This window comes from Bos grunniens, chromosome X, assembly GCF_055505025.1.
Source record: "Bos grunniens cultivar Pamir isolate PY7600 chromosome X, Bosgru_T2T1.0, whole genome shotgun sequence".
Taxonomy (NCBI): domain Eukaryota; kingdom Metazoa; phylum Chordata; class Mammalia; order Artiodactyla; family Bovidae; genus Bos; species Bos grunniens.
Window position 1 is genome coordinate 88,787,976 of NC_141194.1, and position 18,195 is coordinate 88,806,170.

At 36.1% G+C, this 18,195-nt stretch overlaps 1 protein-coding gene across 3 annotated transcripts in view; it reads right to left on the reverse strand.

Moving 5' to 3' along the window:
* TBC1D8B (TBC1 domain family member 8B) overlaps positions 1–18,195 on the reverse strand; it is an 84,044-nt gene that overhangs the window by 36,011 nt on the left and 29,838 nt on the right. For all 3 annotated transcript variants that reach the window (XM_086389668.1, XM_086389669.1, XM_086389670.1), the window contains exons 3-7: positions 17,355–17,473; positions 16,624–16,849; positions 15,651–15,891; positions 12,000–12,207; positions 11,179–11,346 (exon numbers count right to left, since the gene is read on the reverse strand). In XM_086389668.1, coding sequence (XP_086245794.1) covers positions 11,179–11,346; positions 12,000–12,207; positions 15,651–15,891; positions 16,624–16,849; positions 17,355–17,473 — 962 coding nt within the window. The remainder of the gene's footprint in view (positions 1–11,178; positions 11,347–11,999; positions 12,208–15,650; positions 15,892–16,623; positions 16,850–17,354; positions 17,474–18,195) is intronic.

The following is an 18,195-nucleotide window of genomic DNA, read 5'->3' on the forward strand; positions in this document are numbered from 1 at the left end:
CATCAGAGTCTTTTCCAATGAGTCAACTCTTCGCATGAGGTGGCCAAAGTACTGGAGTTTCAGCTTTAGCATCATTCCTTCCAAAGAAATCCCAGGGCTGATCTCCTTCAGAAGGGACTGGTTGGATCTCCTTGCAGTCCAAGAGACTCTCAAGAGTCTTCTGCAACACCACAGTTCAAAAGCATCAGTTCTTTGGTGCTCAGCCTTCTTCACAGTCCAACTCTCACATCCATACATGACCACTGGAAAAACCATAGCCTTGACTAGATGGACCTTTGTTGGCAAAGTAATGTCTCTACTTTTTAATATGCTGTTTAGGTTGGTCATAACTTTCCTTCCAAGGAGTAGGCGTCTTTTAATTTCATGGCCACAATCACCATCTGCAGTCATTTTGGAGCCCCAAAAAATAAAGTCTGACACTGTTTCCCCATCTATTTCCCGTGCAGTGATGGGACCAGATGCCATGATCTTAGTTTTCTTAATGTTGAGCTTTAAGCCAACTTTTTGAGTCTCCTCTTTCACTTTCATCAAGAGGCTTTTTAGTTCCTCTTCACTTTCTGCCATAAGGGTGGTATCATCTGCATATCTGAGGTTACTGATGTTTCTCCTGGCAATCTTGATTCCAGCTTGTGCTTCTTCCAGCCCAGCATTTCTCATGATGTACTCTGCATATAAGTTAATAAGCAGGGTGACAATATACAGCCTTGACGTACTCCTTTTCCTATTTGGAACCAGTCTGTTGTTCCATGTCCAGTTCTAACTGTTGCTTCCTGACCTGCATATTCAGAGCTCAGTTCTTTGTAAAAAGTACTTTCCTCAGGGCATTATAAGAAAACCACAGCAATCTGCTGATAATGTCACAGCTGCCTAAGGCTATGATTTCAATTTGGAGCAAACAAGAGCCTGGCTAAAATGTTAAAGGAAGGCTTTGAAAACAAGATGGCCATAAGGGAACTTTGAAAGATTCCAACATATTCTTCAGAATCTGAAAGTATTCATGAGTATACAGGACTGTGAACCTGCCCAGGAACAAGATGGGACAGGAGCAGGCCCCCGTCACTCAACTCTGGCTGATCTTGGAAATAAGAAATGAAAACTAAGGCTGACTGATAAACTGCCTAAAGTATGAGGAATACCTTTACACAAAGATCTCCTTGGAAAAGGTGGAGAACTTAATGGTTCAAGGCATTTAAGGACATCTCTGACCCATCATTGGCTGACCACTGATTTATAATGACTGAGGGGGTGATCTGAAGAAGCCAGGCTTAAAAATACACACAAGGGGCTTCCCTGGTAGCTCAGTGGTAAAGGAGACACAGAAGACAATGCAGGAGACATGGGTTTGATCCCTGATCCAAGAAGATCCCACATGCTGCGGAGCAACTAAGCCTGTGCACCACAACTATTGAGCCTGTGCCACAATGAGAAACCCATACACTGCAATTAGAGAGCAGCCCCTGCACGCCACAACTACAGAAAAGCCCTTGCAGCAACGAAGACCTAGCACAGCCATTTTTTAAATACAATTTTTTTTCAAAAAAAGGCAACCAACAATTGTGTCCCTAAAGGGCCTCACTTCTTAGATTTTTTTAAACTAAGAATGGAAACCAGCTATTATACATATATTCAAAGAACTAAAGGAAACTGTTTAAAAAAAATAAAGGACTCGGTTAAAAAGTAAGCAAAAGACCTAAGCAGAGACCTCACCCAATATATATATATATAATATATATATATATTATATATATATATAATATATATATATATGTATATAAAGATGACAATCATATGAAAAGATGCTCAATATCATACATCTTTAGGTAACTGCAAAGTTAAAGGCTGAGATACCATTTCATACCTATTAAAATGGCTAAAATCCAGGATACTGGTAACACCAAGGGCTAATGAAGATGTGGGACAAGAACTCATTGCTGATGGGAATACAAAGCAGTACAGTACTTTAAGAGATGGTGTGACAGTTTCTTATAAAGCTAAACATAGGTTACCTTATGATTCAGCAACTGTGCTCCAAGGGATATACCCAAATAAGCTGAAAACACATCCACACAAAAATCTGCACATGAATGTTTATAGCAGTTTTATTCATAACTGCCAAAACCTGGATGCAACTAAGGTATCCTTCAATAGGTGAATGGATAAACACTGCTATATCCATTATACATATATTATATATATCCAAATATATCCAAAAATGGAATATTTTTCAGCAATAAAAAGACATGAACAATCAACACAACTAAGAGCTGGTTTTTTTTAAAGATAAACAAAACTGATAAACCTTTAGCTAGATTTACCAAGAAAAAAAGAGAATTCAAGCAAAATTAGAAATGAAAGAGGAGATTTTGTCTGATGACACAGAAATTAAAAAGATCATAAGGACTACTATGACTGATTATATGCCAATAAATGGGATGACACTGAAGAAATGCACAAATTCCAAGAGACATACAATCTACCAAGATATAATCATAAAAAATAGGAAATCTGAACTTAACCAATGATATGTAAGGAAACTGAATCCAATACAAAATCTCCCAACAATAACAACAAAAATCCCTGGCTTCATGGGTGAAATCTGTCAAATATGTAAAGAAGAATTAATGCTAATCCTCAAACTCTTCCAAAAAATTAAATAGGAGTCAACACTCCCAAACTTCTTTTACAAGGCCAGCAGTCCCCTGAAACCAAAGCAGATGGGAACACTCCAAGAAAAGAAAACTACAGGCCCAAAATCCGTGATGAATACAGATGCAAAAATTCTCAACAAAATACTGGCAAACTGAATTCAACAGCACATTAGAAGGATCGTACACCATGATCAACTACGATCTCTGGAAGGCAAGGATGGTTCAAAATATACAAATCAATAAAATGAACAGAATGAAAGGCAAAAACCATATGATCATTTCAATAGATGCAGAAAAATTATTTGACACATATTCAACATCCTTTCACAATAAAAACTTTCAATAAAGTGGATACAGAGAAACATACCTCAATATAATAAAGACTATGTGTGACAAGCCCAAAGCAAACATCATACTCCATGGTGAAAGGTTAAAAGCTTTCTAAGATTAAGAACAAGAAAAGGGTGCCCACTGTCACTACTACTATTCAACAAAGTGCCATACATCAGGGCCAGAGAAACTAAGCAAGAAAAACAAATGAGATATAACTACACACTTGTTAGAATGGCTTTTATCAAAAGACAAGAATTAAGTGTTGGCAAGAATATGGAAAAAAAGAGAGCACAAGCACAGTTTGTGATGATGCAAATTGGTGCCACACTATGGAAAACATGTATGAAGGTTCCTCAAAAAAATAAGAACTACCACTTGGGGACCTCCCTGATGGTACAGTGGTTAAAAATCTGCCTGCCTCAATATAATACAGGAAGGGGACACGGGTTTGATCCCTGGTCCAAGAAGATTCCGCATGCTGCAGAGCAACTACTGAGCCTGTCCTCTAGAGCCTGTGTTCCGCAACAAGAGAAGCAGAGAAATCACCACAGTGAGAAGCCCGTGTACCTCAATGAAGAGTAGCCCCTGCTTGCTGACACTAGAGAAAGGATGAGCATAGCAGTGAAGACCCAGCATAACCAAAAATATAAATAAATAAAGTTTTTAAAAAAAGACCGACCATATGATTCAGTAATCCCACTTCTCAGTATATAGTCAAAGGAAATGAAGTCACTATCTTCAGGAGATAACTGCATCCCATATGCTCACTGCAGCATTGTTCACAAAAGCTAAGACAAACCTAACTGTTGACAGATTAATCAACAAAGAAAATGTGGTATACAGATAAACAAAAAATTATTCTTCAGCCATAAAAGGAAGTTTTGCAATGTGCAACAACATTGACAGACATTAAGGACACTACACTAAGTAAAATAAATCGGACACAGAAAGACAAATACTGTATGATCTCACTTACGTGTGGAATCTAAAATAGCCAGCTTTACAGAAGCAGAGTAGAATGGGGTTTGCAGGGGCTAGGAAAGGGGGAAATGAAGAGATGTTGGTTAATGTGTACATACTTCTAGTTTATATGAGAAATAAACCCTAGGAATCTAATCTACAGCATGATGACTATAGTTATCAATATTGTATATCTGAAAGTTGCTATGAGAGTAGAATTTAAATGTTTACAACTACAAAATTGTAATTACATGAGTGGGTGATAAGTGAAATTACTGTGGTAATCATTTAATTGACATATAAATTGTGTAAGTTTGAGATATATGATGTGATGATTTGATACAGATATATTAAGGCCTATTTTAATATATGTGTATCAAATCATCACATCATACATCTTAAACTTACACAATTTGTCAATTATCACAATAAATCTGGGGGTGGTGGCAGGGAAAGAACCTGGCAGTTCCTTACACACATAGTTGAAGTTTAACAAGTATCTGTTGAATTTTTTAATTTAAAAAATGAGATATCAAACCACAAAAAGATATGGGGGAAACATGCATACTGCCAAGGAATCAGTCTGAAAAGAATACATATGTTACATAAAATTTTGGAAAAGGCAACCCCTCATTCATAAAACTAGGATGCGGCAGCTGGTCCCATCACTTCATGGCAAATAGATGGGGAAACAATAGAAAGAGTGAAAGACTATTTTTTTGGGCCCCAAAATCACTGTGGATGGTGACTGCAGCATGAAATTAAAAGACGCTTGCTCTTTGGAAGGAAAGCTATGACGAACCTAGACAGCATATTAAAAAGCAGAGACAATACTTTGCTGACAAAGGTCCATATGGTCAAAGCTATGGTTTTTCCAGTAGTCATGTATGGATGTGAGAGTTGGACCATAAAGAAGGCTGAGCGCCGACAAATGCTTTCAAACTGTGGTGCTGGATAAGACTCAAGAGTCCCTCAGACTGCAAGGAGATCAAACCAGTTAATCCTAAAGGAAATCAACCCTGAATATTCACTGGAAGGACTGATGCTGAAGCTGAAGCTCCAATACTTTGGCCACCTGATGCAAAGAGCCAACTCATGAGAAGAGACCCTGATGCTGGGAAAGATTGAAGGCAGGAGGAGAAGGGGGCAACAGATGAGAAGGTTGGATGGCACTCAGTGGACATGAGTTTGAGCAAGCTCCAGGAGATGGTGAAGGACAGGGAAGCCTGGCGTGCTGCAGCCCATGGGGTCACAGAGTGTTGGACACGACTGAGCGACTGAACACACAACACAGAAGGGTTGAAAGTTAAGAGGATTCAGGGAAAGTTTAAAAGGAGTATTCAAAACAATGTCTGAATATAAGGGTAGGACGGAAGAATCTTAGAAAGGAAAAAAAAAACAATTATTAGTGAGTATATGTCCCGTGTTACAACACTTTCTTTTTTAAAAAAGCTTGTTTTGACAAGTATGTATCTGACTCTGTGATCCCATGGACTACAGCTGGCCAGGCTCCTCTGTCCATGGCATTTGCCAAGCAAGAATACTGGAGTGCGTTGCCATCTCCCTCTCTACTTGACAAATATACTTTACTGTTAATGCTAAATTTTGATGTTCTAATTAGGGATTATGTTTTCCCAAAACCAATTCAAAAATTCATGGTTGTAGTCTGGATCTCAAAGTAAAGTGCATTCTCTTAATTTAGGACATATGACTGAGACTCCAGCTTATCTATTAGTTGTATATCTGCTGCTGCTAAGTTGCTTCAGTCATGTCTGACTCTGTGCGACCCCATAGACAGCAGCCCACCAGGCTCCCCTGTCCCTGGGATTATCCAGGCAAGAACAGTGGAGTGGGTTACCATTTCCTTCTCCAATGCATGAAAGTGAGAAGCGAAAGTGAAGTCGCGCAGTCGTGTCCGACGCTCAGCAACCCCATGGACTGCAGCCTACCAGGCTCCTCCGTCCATGGGATTTTCTAGGCAAGAGTACTGAAGTAGGGTGCCATCGCCGAGTTGTATATCTAAACTATAGTAAAAGTAGCCAAGAAGGAAAATAAAAATAACCCTTATAAAATGCCAAATGTCAACATATAAAACTGACAGCAAGTGTGCTGCTTCTCTCCATGATTACCTTTTAAGTATTCACAAAAGTCACATTAACACGCTGCTGCTGCTCAGCTGCTTCAGTTGTGTCTGACTATTAGTAACCCTATGGACTGTATCCTGCCAGGCTCCTCTGTCCGTGGGATTCTCCAGCCAAGAATACAGGAGTGGGTTGCCATTCCCTTCTCCAGGGGATCTTCCCAACCCAGGGATTGAACCTGCATCTTGTGTTTCATATTTACCTTCAAAGATGTTTGTTTAAAAATCAATTTAATATTTGATTTGAAGAGCATAATATAGAATTAGGAAGATAAGCTTAAATTTCTTAACTTTTATTTTTGTTCTGGCACTTTGAATGGGAGGATTTTACCCCAAGGCCATAACAATTCTATATATCCATATAGCTATATAGATATGTAGAATATGCTGTATATAAATATACGCTCACACTTGTGATGGTTATAAATTTGGCACTATTCAGACATTTAGTGACTGAGCAAAATCCAATCACATGAAGAAGCAACATAGGTTGCTGACTTTATAAAGGGTATTCTTAGACTGGTTTGGTTTTTAGTATCTGCTATTGACTTTAGAAATAGCATATGGCTTCTAAAAGTGAAGAAAAGGCAGAGGAAAGATAAATATTTCTGTATGTGTAACTTTAACTTTTCCACAATTAGATTTAAATTAAAATATCTCATTAAACACAGCATAATAATGACTGGGGGCCACTGTTGACCTGTAAATTCAAAAACTACAACAAAAATACAAAGAACTACTTCCCTTAGATATCACAAGCTTATCTTAAAATATGCTCCTGTACATTGTTGTTGTTCAGTCACTCAGTCATGTCTGATTCTTAGAAACCCCATAGTCTGTAGCACACCAGGCTTCCCTGTCTTCACCATCTCCCAGAGATTGCTCAAATTCATGTCCATTGAGTTGGTGATGCCATCCAACATCTCGTCCTCTGTGGTCCCCTTCTCCTCCTGCCTTCTGTCTTTCCCAGCTTCAGGGTCTTTTCTAATGAGTCAGTTCTTCACACAAGGTGGCCAAAGTATTGGAGCTTCAGCTTCAGCATCAGTCCTTCTAATGAATATATTCAGGATTGATTTTCTTTAGGATTGACTGGTTTGACTGTACATTGTACATAACTTTAAATTAGTGTTAATTTTATTTTTAATAAAACTTCTGATTTCCTAATGTTGAAATTCCAATCCCAAAGAATGGCAATGCTGAAGAATGTTCTCAAACTACTGCACAATTGCTCTCACTTCACATGACAGCAAGGTAATACTCAAAATCCTTCAAGCTAGGCTTCAACAGTATGTGAAGGACTCCCAAATGTACAAGCTGTATTTAGAAAAGGCAGAAGAACCAGAGATCAAATTGCCAATATCCGTTGGATCACAGAAAAAGGAAGGGAATTCCAGAAAAATATCTACTTCTGCTTCATTGACTATGCTAAAGCCTTTGACTTTGTGGATCACAACAAACTGGAAAATTCTTCAAGAGATGGGAATACCAGACCACCTTACCCTTGCTTCCTGAGAAAACTGTATGCAGGTCAAGAAGCAACAGTTACAACTAGACATGAAGCAACGGACTGGTTCCAAATTGGGAAAGGAGTACGTCAAGGCTGTATTGTCACCCTGCTTATTTAACTTATTTGCAGAGTACATTATGCAAAATGCCAAGCTGGATGAATCACAAGCTTGGAATCAAGATTGCCTAGAGAAACCTCTGATATGCAGATAATGCTAATAGCAGAAGGCAAAGAGCAACTAAAGAGCCTCTTGCTGAGCGTGAAAGAGGAGAGTGAAAAAGCTGGCTTAAAATTCAACATTCAAAAGCAAGATCATGGCATCCTGTCCCATCACTTCATGGTAAATAAATGGGGAAACAATGAAAACAGTGACAGACTTCATTTTCTTGGGCTCTAAAATCACTGCGGATGGTGACTGCAGCCATGAAATTAAGAAGCTTACTCCTGGAAGAAAAGCTATGACCAACCTAGACAGCACATTAAAAAGCAGAGACAACATTTTGCCAACAAAGGTCTGTATAGTCAAAGCTATGGTTTTCCCAGTAGTAATGTACAGATTTGAGAGTTGGACCATAAAGAAGGCTGAGCATCGAAGAATTGATGCTTTTGAATTGTGGTGCTGGAGAAGACTCCTGAGACAGCAAGGAGACCAAATCAGTCAATCCTAAAGAAAATCAACCCTGATTATTCACTGAAGGATTGATACTGAAGCTCCAATACTTTGGCCACCTGGTGTGAAGAGCCAACTCATTAGAAAAGACCCTGAAGCTGGGAAAGATTTAAGGCAGGAGAAGGGGATGGCAGAGGATGAGATGGTTGGATGGCATTCAATGGACATGAGTTTAAGCAAACTCTGGGAGATAATGAAGGACAGGGAAGCCTAGCATGCTGCATTCCATGCAGTCACAAAGAGTCAGACATGACTTAGCAAATGAACAACAAGAAATGTTGAAATCCACACAGCTTAAGCATCTCTAATTTACATTATAGCTACAGAAAATATATTACTTTATTCTGACAAGGCAAAGAAAACATCAGTTGTGTGGGTTAGATTATTCTTTTTTAAGAAATTATTTATTTTTGGCTGTGGTGTGTCTTCATTGCTGCATGGACTTTTCTCTAGTTGCAGTGCTTGGGCTTCTCATTACAGTGGTTTCTCCTGTTGCAGAGAATGGGTTCTAGAGCGCCCAGGCTCTAGAGCACAGGCTCAAAAGTTGTGGAGCTCAGGCTTAGTTGCTCCACAGCATGTGGGATCTTCCCAGATCAGGTATCAAACCCTTGTCTCCTGCATTGGCAGGTAGATTCTTTACCACTGAGCCACCAGGGAAGCCCTAAAGTATTATTCTTATCTGCATTATCATGGAGGATAAGGAAGCCGTTAGATAGGGTTGGTTATGAAAACTAATGAAACAAGTATATTTATAAACACTTCAATAATCTGTAGATTTTGCCCTTTTAAACATTCCAATGCACAGCTCAATTTCTACCTCTTCTTGACATTCTATAGTTCCATGATCCACTTACAATGTAGTTGCAAAGCATCAAGTGAAGGATCTTTAGCAGTACTTTCCCTCTTAAGTCACTTTGCTTAAAACTAACCTAAAAAGGGCCCATTTTTTTTTCACTTATTATAGTTCTGAAAAATTATCATATCTGGTAATATTTCTTGAGTATATGTGTTAATAAAAAATAAAAGATTAATGTGTTTTCTAAGCATTTGATTGGAAAATTTCAAAACCTGTGTATACACCTGGATTTTAACTTAACAAAATGTGGAGAATTTTAATTGACATATTTAAAAATTTAGACAGAACTGATACTTACGCATACTCCCAGTTGTTTCTGGGAGCATTTGTTCTTTGCTTCACAATTTGATATACTCATGGGAAAAATTTCCTAATCCTTCTTGTATTCATATTTAGATTTGTTGATTTAGACTTCCTTGAGATTTAGAATAAAAAGACTTGTTTGTGTATAATTTTTTAATATAATTTTTTCTTTGTTTCAGTATGCTAGGTGTAGCTATAAAATAACTACAATGTCTGTCATTTAGAAATTAAATGGAACCAGCTCCTCTTTAAAAAGCTCTCTTTACTATTTTTTAAAATGTAGTTTAAAAATAAAGCTAGACATATACAGATTATAGTAAAACAAGTTAATATTCCTCCTCACGGTGAAGATAAAAATCTTAAGTGAAAATAGAATGTTCTGTCAATTAAAAAAAAAAAAAAACAAACACATTTCCAAGCAAGCCAGTTTACTAACTGGTATTTCGTACATATCTTTGTTAAAATCTTTAAAAATGGGTAAGAGAAACTAGAAAACCTTAGAACTTTGACATACATCTGAAAAGACGGCAAACTCATTTTGAAACAAAATCCGTTCTTGACAATTGAGCATATCCAACTATTAAGATGCATCTGAGAATTTTCAGGGGAAAAAATTCCAGGTATTCAGGTTTAAGATAAACAGATAAATTAAAGGAAAGGGAAAGATAAACAGAGCGTTACATCCAACACAGAGACTGAATCTGAAATGGACTTAGGACTGAAAAACAAAAGTGAGATAAGCAAGAATATGTGAGCAAGACTGATCAGTTTACTTATGTCCTCACATCAAACTGTCGTATACTGTGGGTATATATATTTGATGAGAATGAAAGATTAGCAAGTTGGGGCACAAAAACTCTTAAATGGCCAACATGAAGGTTCTGTGTCTGGAACAGAGACTGTTGTTGTTGTTCGGTCGCTAAGTCATGTCCAACTCTTAAACTGAAATATATACATATTTTTTAATTATATGCTTTCACTGCACTTTTCTATTATCAAGTAGAGAGTCAGTCTTGTCAATTCTGCATTCTCATTGACTTAGCATAATATTTTCAGTCTCTGCTCTAGGGGAAGAAATAAAAGCCTCTATAATCCAATCCAAGTAAAATAATATAGCCAGTGAAGCCAATGTTGATTTTTTCTTTGAATTTTTAATTAAAATAAAAGTAGTTGTAATGTTTTATCAATCTATTAAAACATGAGATTGAAAAAGAAAAATTAATTTGAATTGAAACTACATTTCCATAAAAGACAAACATCAAAATCAGGCTTTTAATTATCTTTTGCCAAGAATATCTGCCTTGTCTAATATTTTACAAGTAAATAGATATGTCACTATTTTGCTTTGGCCCAGATTATATAAATAAGGCTGACCTGCTTGATGTTAAAAAGATTATCAGACCATCTCCCTACAGCAATTAGTCCTTTTTTAATGCCTCATTGAATTCTCAAACATAGTTTGAGTTGTTAAAAGCCATGTTATATGAAAGTACAAGGTATGTATATATGATTAAACAACAAATATAGTCAAGAAAAATAACAAGATAATTTTTTAAAAGTCTGAATTCCTAAAAAATGATAACGTCCCTAATTTTCACTTCTGCTTTATGATGGTAACTTAGAGAATACAATTTCTTTGGTATTCATCTTATAAAAACTAAACATAAGTATAAATAGGAAAGGTACTATGAGTTCCTTTTAAAGAGGGGACCACACAAACATAAATCTTTTTTCAAAATGATTTGATTGGTATATAATTACCTCTGTGCTAATATCGTGATATTGAGTTGAAGTTGCCCCACACTTGAGCCTGAGCTTTGCCACCAATTCCTCAAATTCTTTTACTTCACTGAAGCGAAAAGCTGTTTTTCCTTTGACGCTAATGATGACAGATTTGCTGGAATCATTTGTCTTATCTATAGCTAAGACCTGGGGGATGAAAACATAAGTGAATCACTTTTTTTCTCATTTTTGACAAGGTCAGGCAAAATGGCTTAGCTTATTATTATTTGTTTTTTGTGGCAACAAGTTTTGGTCTGTGGTAGGACTTAGTAAGGAATAGACTTTGGGTATTAGTAGTATCACTGATACAAGCAATCTCAGCGCAAGTTATTTCACTTCTTAAGGGAAAGGTTAACATGTAGCCTTTAAAAATGACCAAAGTAAAAATTCAATGCTGCAATACTGATAACTGATTTTTGACTTATAGAAAAGCTATCAATTCTTTTCTTTCTGACCATGTATATATATCAAATGTGATAGTGTAAGTTTTGGTATTCATGTCATAAATGTCTGAGTGATTATACTCTATGTTGCATCACCCCAAACCCTTATGTTGTACATAAACTTTTAGTTGTTTTCATTTTCAATAAGAGCTATAAGGTTCTTATCCTAGTACTCTTATCCTTAGGAATGGTACTCTTATCCTGGAGAATATTATGGAACTTAAAAAAGATTATTTAAAAATTACTAAAAAGATGTTGCACATTGTTTTTAATAATTTACAAAATTAAAGGGTATTTTACTCTGTGAATGATAACATTTTTGAACTAAAAACTGATATGCAACTAAACTTACTTTACCTCTCGTAATGGAATGATTACACTACACAGATTGCCATCCTGGCTAGCAAAGCAGATATAGTTTTCCGAGATGCACATTTTTCCATGAGTGTTGAAGTGGCTGAATGGTACCCATAAGAAACATTCATGTACTTCTTTCAAAGTCTCTTCTTTGGGCAGCCTAAAAAAAGCACTGAATTGCTCACTGTGGGCTCGGTTTTCCAGACCTCTATAGGAAAGAAAAAAAGAAGGGGCTCAAATGATGCCTTCTAAAGTGTACACATGTCTACACTGATTAAGTGCACTGTAAAACAGAACGATTAAACACTACATGCTATGCTCTTCAACAAATTATGGAATGAAAGAAACACGCTGATTCCTAACCAATTTGTTCTCTTTTCCAGTTTTGTATTATTAGTAGATTCCAATGCACAACAGCTAGAGATGATGTAGGTCTTCAAACCATCTGTTAAAGGGTGATTTGCTAGGAGATTATTCTATTATTATATTCATATGTGAATATGGCTAAAACCAATCTTGGAAGATAATAATTTTTACACCTGGTTATCAGGAAAATCAAGAGAGTTACCCAGTTTAAACAAAATGATGAAAATTTACGGCATCAAAATTTAGACGGGAAGACTAGTACATAAAAATAACATTAAAATCAAATGAAGCCAAAATCTAAACGAATGTTTAAAAAATTCAAAGTAGAGACACAATAAAACAGTGCTTTCACAGTTTTGGGCACAGGATGGGTGTCAATAAATACAGATGACTTGTTAACTGACACATAAATATATAAATAAAAAACAATTGCTTAAAATAGCACAATTTTTCTAGAGGCATTAAACACTTGAGCTAAGCAGCAAAGCCATCTGGGGTAGTGAGTAAATTATGCAAGTTCTAACTCTAAGCCAAAAAAGTTAAAACTAAATTTATCTTTCCAGCATATACTGTTCGAATATGTGGCAGTTCACCATGTCTTTTAAAAATACTTCTGATAAATATGAGCAGAGACTCACAATTTTTACCTCACTTAAATTGCAATTTGGTGGGTTTTTCCACTATTATTGAAAAACATAAGATCTTTTTATATGAATGAAAAGATGTATGCAATATATTATTTTAAGAGGAGAAGTAGACTGTAGCATAATATGTGATGTTTAATCCCATTCATGCTTTTGGCAAATATTTTTTAATTCATGCATTAAAAGGTCTGGAAGGATATACACTGAATTTAGCTACTATAATTCATATTTGTAAAAACAATAAACCAAAGCAATAGATATTCCATTTTATTTTAAAAATGTCATTTGGAGACGAAGTCTAAATGATCTGTTTTTTTTTAATGTACTAGGGAAAAGGATTTAGATATATATGATATTCAATGCATGTGCTCAGTCACTTCAGTCATGTCCGATTCTTTGTCACCTGATGGACTCCAGCCCACCATGCTCCTCTGTCCATGGGAATTTCCCAGCAAGAATACTGGAGTGGGTTGCTATTTCCTCCTCCAGGGGATGTTCCAGACCCAGGGATCAAACCCACATGTCTCCTGCACTGAAGGTAGATTCTTTACTGCTGAGTTGCAGGGGAAGCCCTAATTTTCAGTAGGTTCTTTTAAAAATGCACATAGACAAAAATGAATCTACTATATCTCATTTAAATACAGACTTGGTTATGAATAACTCATTGATAAGTGGCCTTTTAGGATATTTTAAGGGAAATAAAATAGCTAAAATGTTTATGCTTAGGGTGGCCAATCAAAACAACCTATATAAACAAATGCTTCACTATAACATAACATAAATTATATTCTTAATCCTTATAGAGTTTAAATCATGCACACTGGGACCTAATTTTGATAGTAAGGTGTAAAACAAATTCACCTTGCCGATCTATTTCCAGAAAAGTAAGAAGGCTCACAAAGGGAACCCTTATGTATATAGATTTTAGGAATGGGTTAAGAATAGCCAAGAGGAACACCTGTACCTAGGTTAGGGCTATGTAACAATCACACAGCATCCAGGTTACTAGTTCTGGTCTATCCACAGGACTGCAGCTTAGCTTTCTCTTATTTACACTTTCCCATACAGTCTATACCCTCATCCTTCTTGTCAGAAGCTCTTCTCACTAGCTATTTCTGGATCCTCTCCCCTTTGGCACACTCATTTCAGTCAACTGTTCTGAGTGTTGAGCAGGATGAAAGGGCTCTGGTCGGTTTCAGCAAACCAAATATAGAGGCAAACAGCCATAAGACAGATACTTCTGATGCAGGCACTAATAATGGTTACGATTTATCTAGTGCTTTATATTTTACAAAGTGCTTTCACATGTTATATTGCTCATTCCTCACAAGTGCTCTCTGAGGTACAAACAACAGATGAGAAAACTGAGGTCCTGAGAGGTTACAACTTTTCCCAGGGTTGCTCTAATCTTATTCTAAAGCTCATGTTCCATTGATTCTACTAACTTATCCTTATACTAAAATGTGAAACTCTCAGGAGGAGAGGGTTGGAAGAGGGAAAAATTGGGAGTCTGGGATTAGTAGATGCAAGCTATTACATATAGGATGGATAAACAAGATCTTACTGTATAGCACAGGGAACTATATTCAGTATCCTCTGATAAACCATAAAGGAAAAGAATGTGAAAAAAAATATATGTATAGCCAACTGAGTCACTTGGCTATACAGTAGAAATTAACACAACATTGTAAATCAACTATATATCAATAAAATTTTGTAAACAAAGAAAAAATGAAACTACCTATAAAATGTGTTTAAAAATAAACAATACATTTAACAATTTCAGCTTTAAATCTATCTAGGCTACTCCTCAGGCTAACCATGCACACAAAAACTTCTATGTTTCTAAAAGCACTCCAGAGCAAATCCTACTGAGATCTTAAATAATTTTCAAATCTAACTTCTATTACTTCTTAACATTAAATTTCTCAGAGAGGATACTATTTGTGAAATGCATATGAATAAACTTTAAAAACTCACACATCAGTGATTACTCCAAAGAAAAACTATCATATAACATAGAACAGTTAACTTTTTAAAAATTAATTTATTTAATTGGAGGCTAATTACTTTACAATATTGTGGTGGTTTTTGCCATACATTAACATGACTCAGCCACGGGTATACATGTGTACCCCATCCCAAACCCCTCTCCCACCTCCCTCCCCATCCCATCCCTCTGGGTTGTCCCAGTGTACCAGCTCTGAGTGCCCTGTTTCATGCATCAAACTTTGACTGGTCATGTTATTTCACATATGATAATATACATGTTTCAATGCTATTCTCTCAAATCATCCCATCCTCACCTTCTCCCACAAAGTCCAAAAGTCTGTTTATATCTGTCTCTTTTGCTGTCTCATGTATATGGTCGTTGTTACCATCTTTCTAAATTCCATATATATGCATTAATATACTGCATTGATGTTTTTGTTTCTGACTTACTTCACTCTGTATAATAGGCTCCAGTTTCATCCAGCTCATTAGAACTGATTCAAATGTGTTCTTTTTAATAGCTGAGTAATATTCCATTGTGTATATGTATCAGAACTTTTTTATCCATTCATCTTTTAATGTTATTCAATGCCACCATTCTTTGGTCAAACAATACTTTAAAAATAAATATTAATTAAGCTTTGAATACCTTTTAGTGATTTGTAGAGGATCATCAAGGACTGGGTCATTATCAAATGTTTCCTTATCAAAAATTCTTTTTATAGCATAGTTTGCCAGTTGTTCCATAAGAAGGTATGTTTGGTTAATATGTAAAAACATTGAAAAGTAGTGATTCTCCCCTTGGGAACACACATGAATACTCTCTGTCAGTATGACATTTGAAGTCTTTTCAAGTTTTGAGACTGCATCCCAGGAGATAATGAGTTTTACTGCAAATTAGAGTTATAAGCAGATATGATTAAATTTCTCAATGTTGATTAATGTTTATCAATCAGGTCTTTCAAAACAAACAATAGTCACTTAAAAAATGCTATGAACAACTAAAATGCTTTTGAGTTCGAGATTAGTTTAAATTTTGAAGCATAACAATGAACATACAACAACTGATTTTAGGAACAGATATAATTCACCAGGGAAGTCCCTAATTTTAAATAATTTTTAATCTTTTTTTCTGATTTGATATTTAAACCTGATATTAAATTTGGTATTTCAATTTATACAATTATATAACTATTGGGGTAAAAGCTATACATATGCTATGAACAGTACTGCTTGATTCTTCTTTGTAGCTGTAGGACATTAGGTACTATGATTACTACACATATTGTGTATTGTATGTTTAAAACAATTATTTAAATATAGATTGAAGAAAGTGCATAGTTTAGAACAAGGGAAAAAAAGGATATGTCAGATCACCATCATCATTTAATATTCATTTGCTTCCCACAGCAGGCAAGGCATTCTATATACAATTCAAATGGTTCTTATGTTAAACAACCAGTCCTAAAAGTATTCTTCCCCAGATGAAGTGAACTTTTAAATGTATAGTTTAATTACCTTTAATATCTATTCTACTACTTTACATGCAACCTAATACCATCACAAAGTTGATAGGTGAGTTTGTAAATTCAAAGTCATAGTAAACAACAGAAACCACTTACTTTCTGATCCTAACAAAAAAGAATAGAAGCTCAGAAAATTGGTGCTAAGATATAGCCAACCCTGACAAGGAACCCGTCCTTTCCAATAACTGCACGAGTAATAGGTAACTAACTTTTCCTGCTCTGGCAAACCAAAACATTTTTCAAATTTCAAAAGGGCTTCTCGAAATTTTTCAGGATCGTCTTCTTTTGCAAAAGAATGTTTTCCCTCTTCAGCAATTAATCCCTAAAGGAGACAAAATAATTTCTGAAAATTAATAATTATCCATCAACAAAAATATACCTCACATGTTTAAACAGTTCCTTGAATAAAACTGTGTATACACACACACACATACCTACATCTCTTACGACAGAAGTGAGCAGATCCTCTTTAATTTTGTAATTAAATTTCTTTAAATTTGCCATTTCGTAATTTAATCTTTTCCTAATGCCTCAAAAAAAAAAAAAGCTACCAAAAATACAGGTGCTAAATATTATTTTGATTGAGTGAAGGGTTCATTCAAAGAGATTCTTAAATGAAAATATCCCTAAGTGCACTCACAAGGGCACCAAAGAATAACCACTAAGTTTACAACTCTCTTTAGCTCTGATTCTGATATTTATATGTGTGCTTCTGCCAGTCCTGAAAGGTGCCAGTAAAACAATGAGCTTCTATGCAACTTTCATCCTCAAATAAAAGGGTCGAAGAGTTTAGTATTCCATCTACAAACTATATCCATGCCACTTACTCTTATCTTTCCTTGTACAAAATTAGTAATATCTTCATTTGAATCAAACACAGATAAGGTCTTCATGATATTTTCTTCTAACCACTCCCAATGTTTGGTTATTTCTTCTCTGTCAGCACCTGATTAATAATAAAAGAGAAAGAGAGACTCAAAGAAAACTTCACACGCACAAAAAAACTGCTCTTGATATTTATAAGCTTAGTTTAAAAAGCTATAAAATAATATTTGCTCTTTTAAAAAATGATCATCATAAAGGAACAGGACACAATGTTTATTCTCCATGTCATCCTTAAGTGTGAGTATGAACACTAGTTAAGTAAATACAACTCATTCGAGAAAAGATACAAAATTTTAAAAACAAGGTGCCAGTAACTGGTACCTACAGTAACCAGTTCTTTTAAGAGAATATATCGAGTGTGTGCTCAGTCGCTCAGTCATATCTGACTCTTTGTGACCCCACGGACTGTAGCCCGCAGGCTCCTCCGTCCATGGGATTTTCCAGGCAAGAATACTGGAGTGGATTGCTATGCCCTCCTCCAGGGGATCTTCCCAACTCAGGGATCAAACCTGCATCTCCTGCATTGCAGGCGGATTCTTAACTGCTGAGCCACCAGGGAAGCCGTGATATATAGTGTACGTGTGTATTTGTTAGTTGCTCAGTCGTGTCCGACTCTTTGCGACCCCATGGACTGTAGCCTGCCAGGCTCCTCTGTACATGGGATTCTCTAGGCAGGAGTACTAGAGTGGGTTGCCATTCCCTTCTCCAGGGGATCTTCCCAATCAAGGGATTGAACCCGGGTTCCCCACATGGCAGGCGGATTCTTTACTATCTGTGCCACCA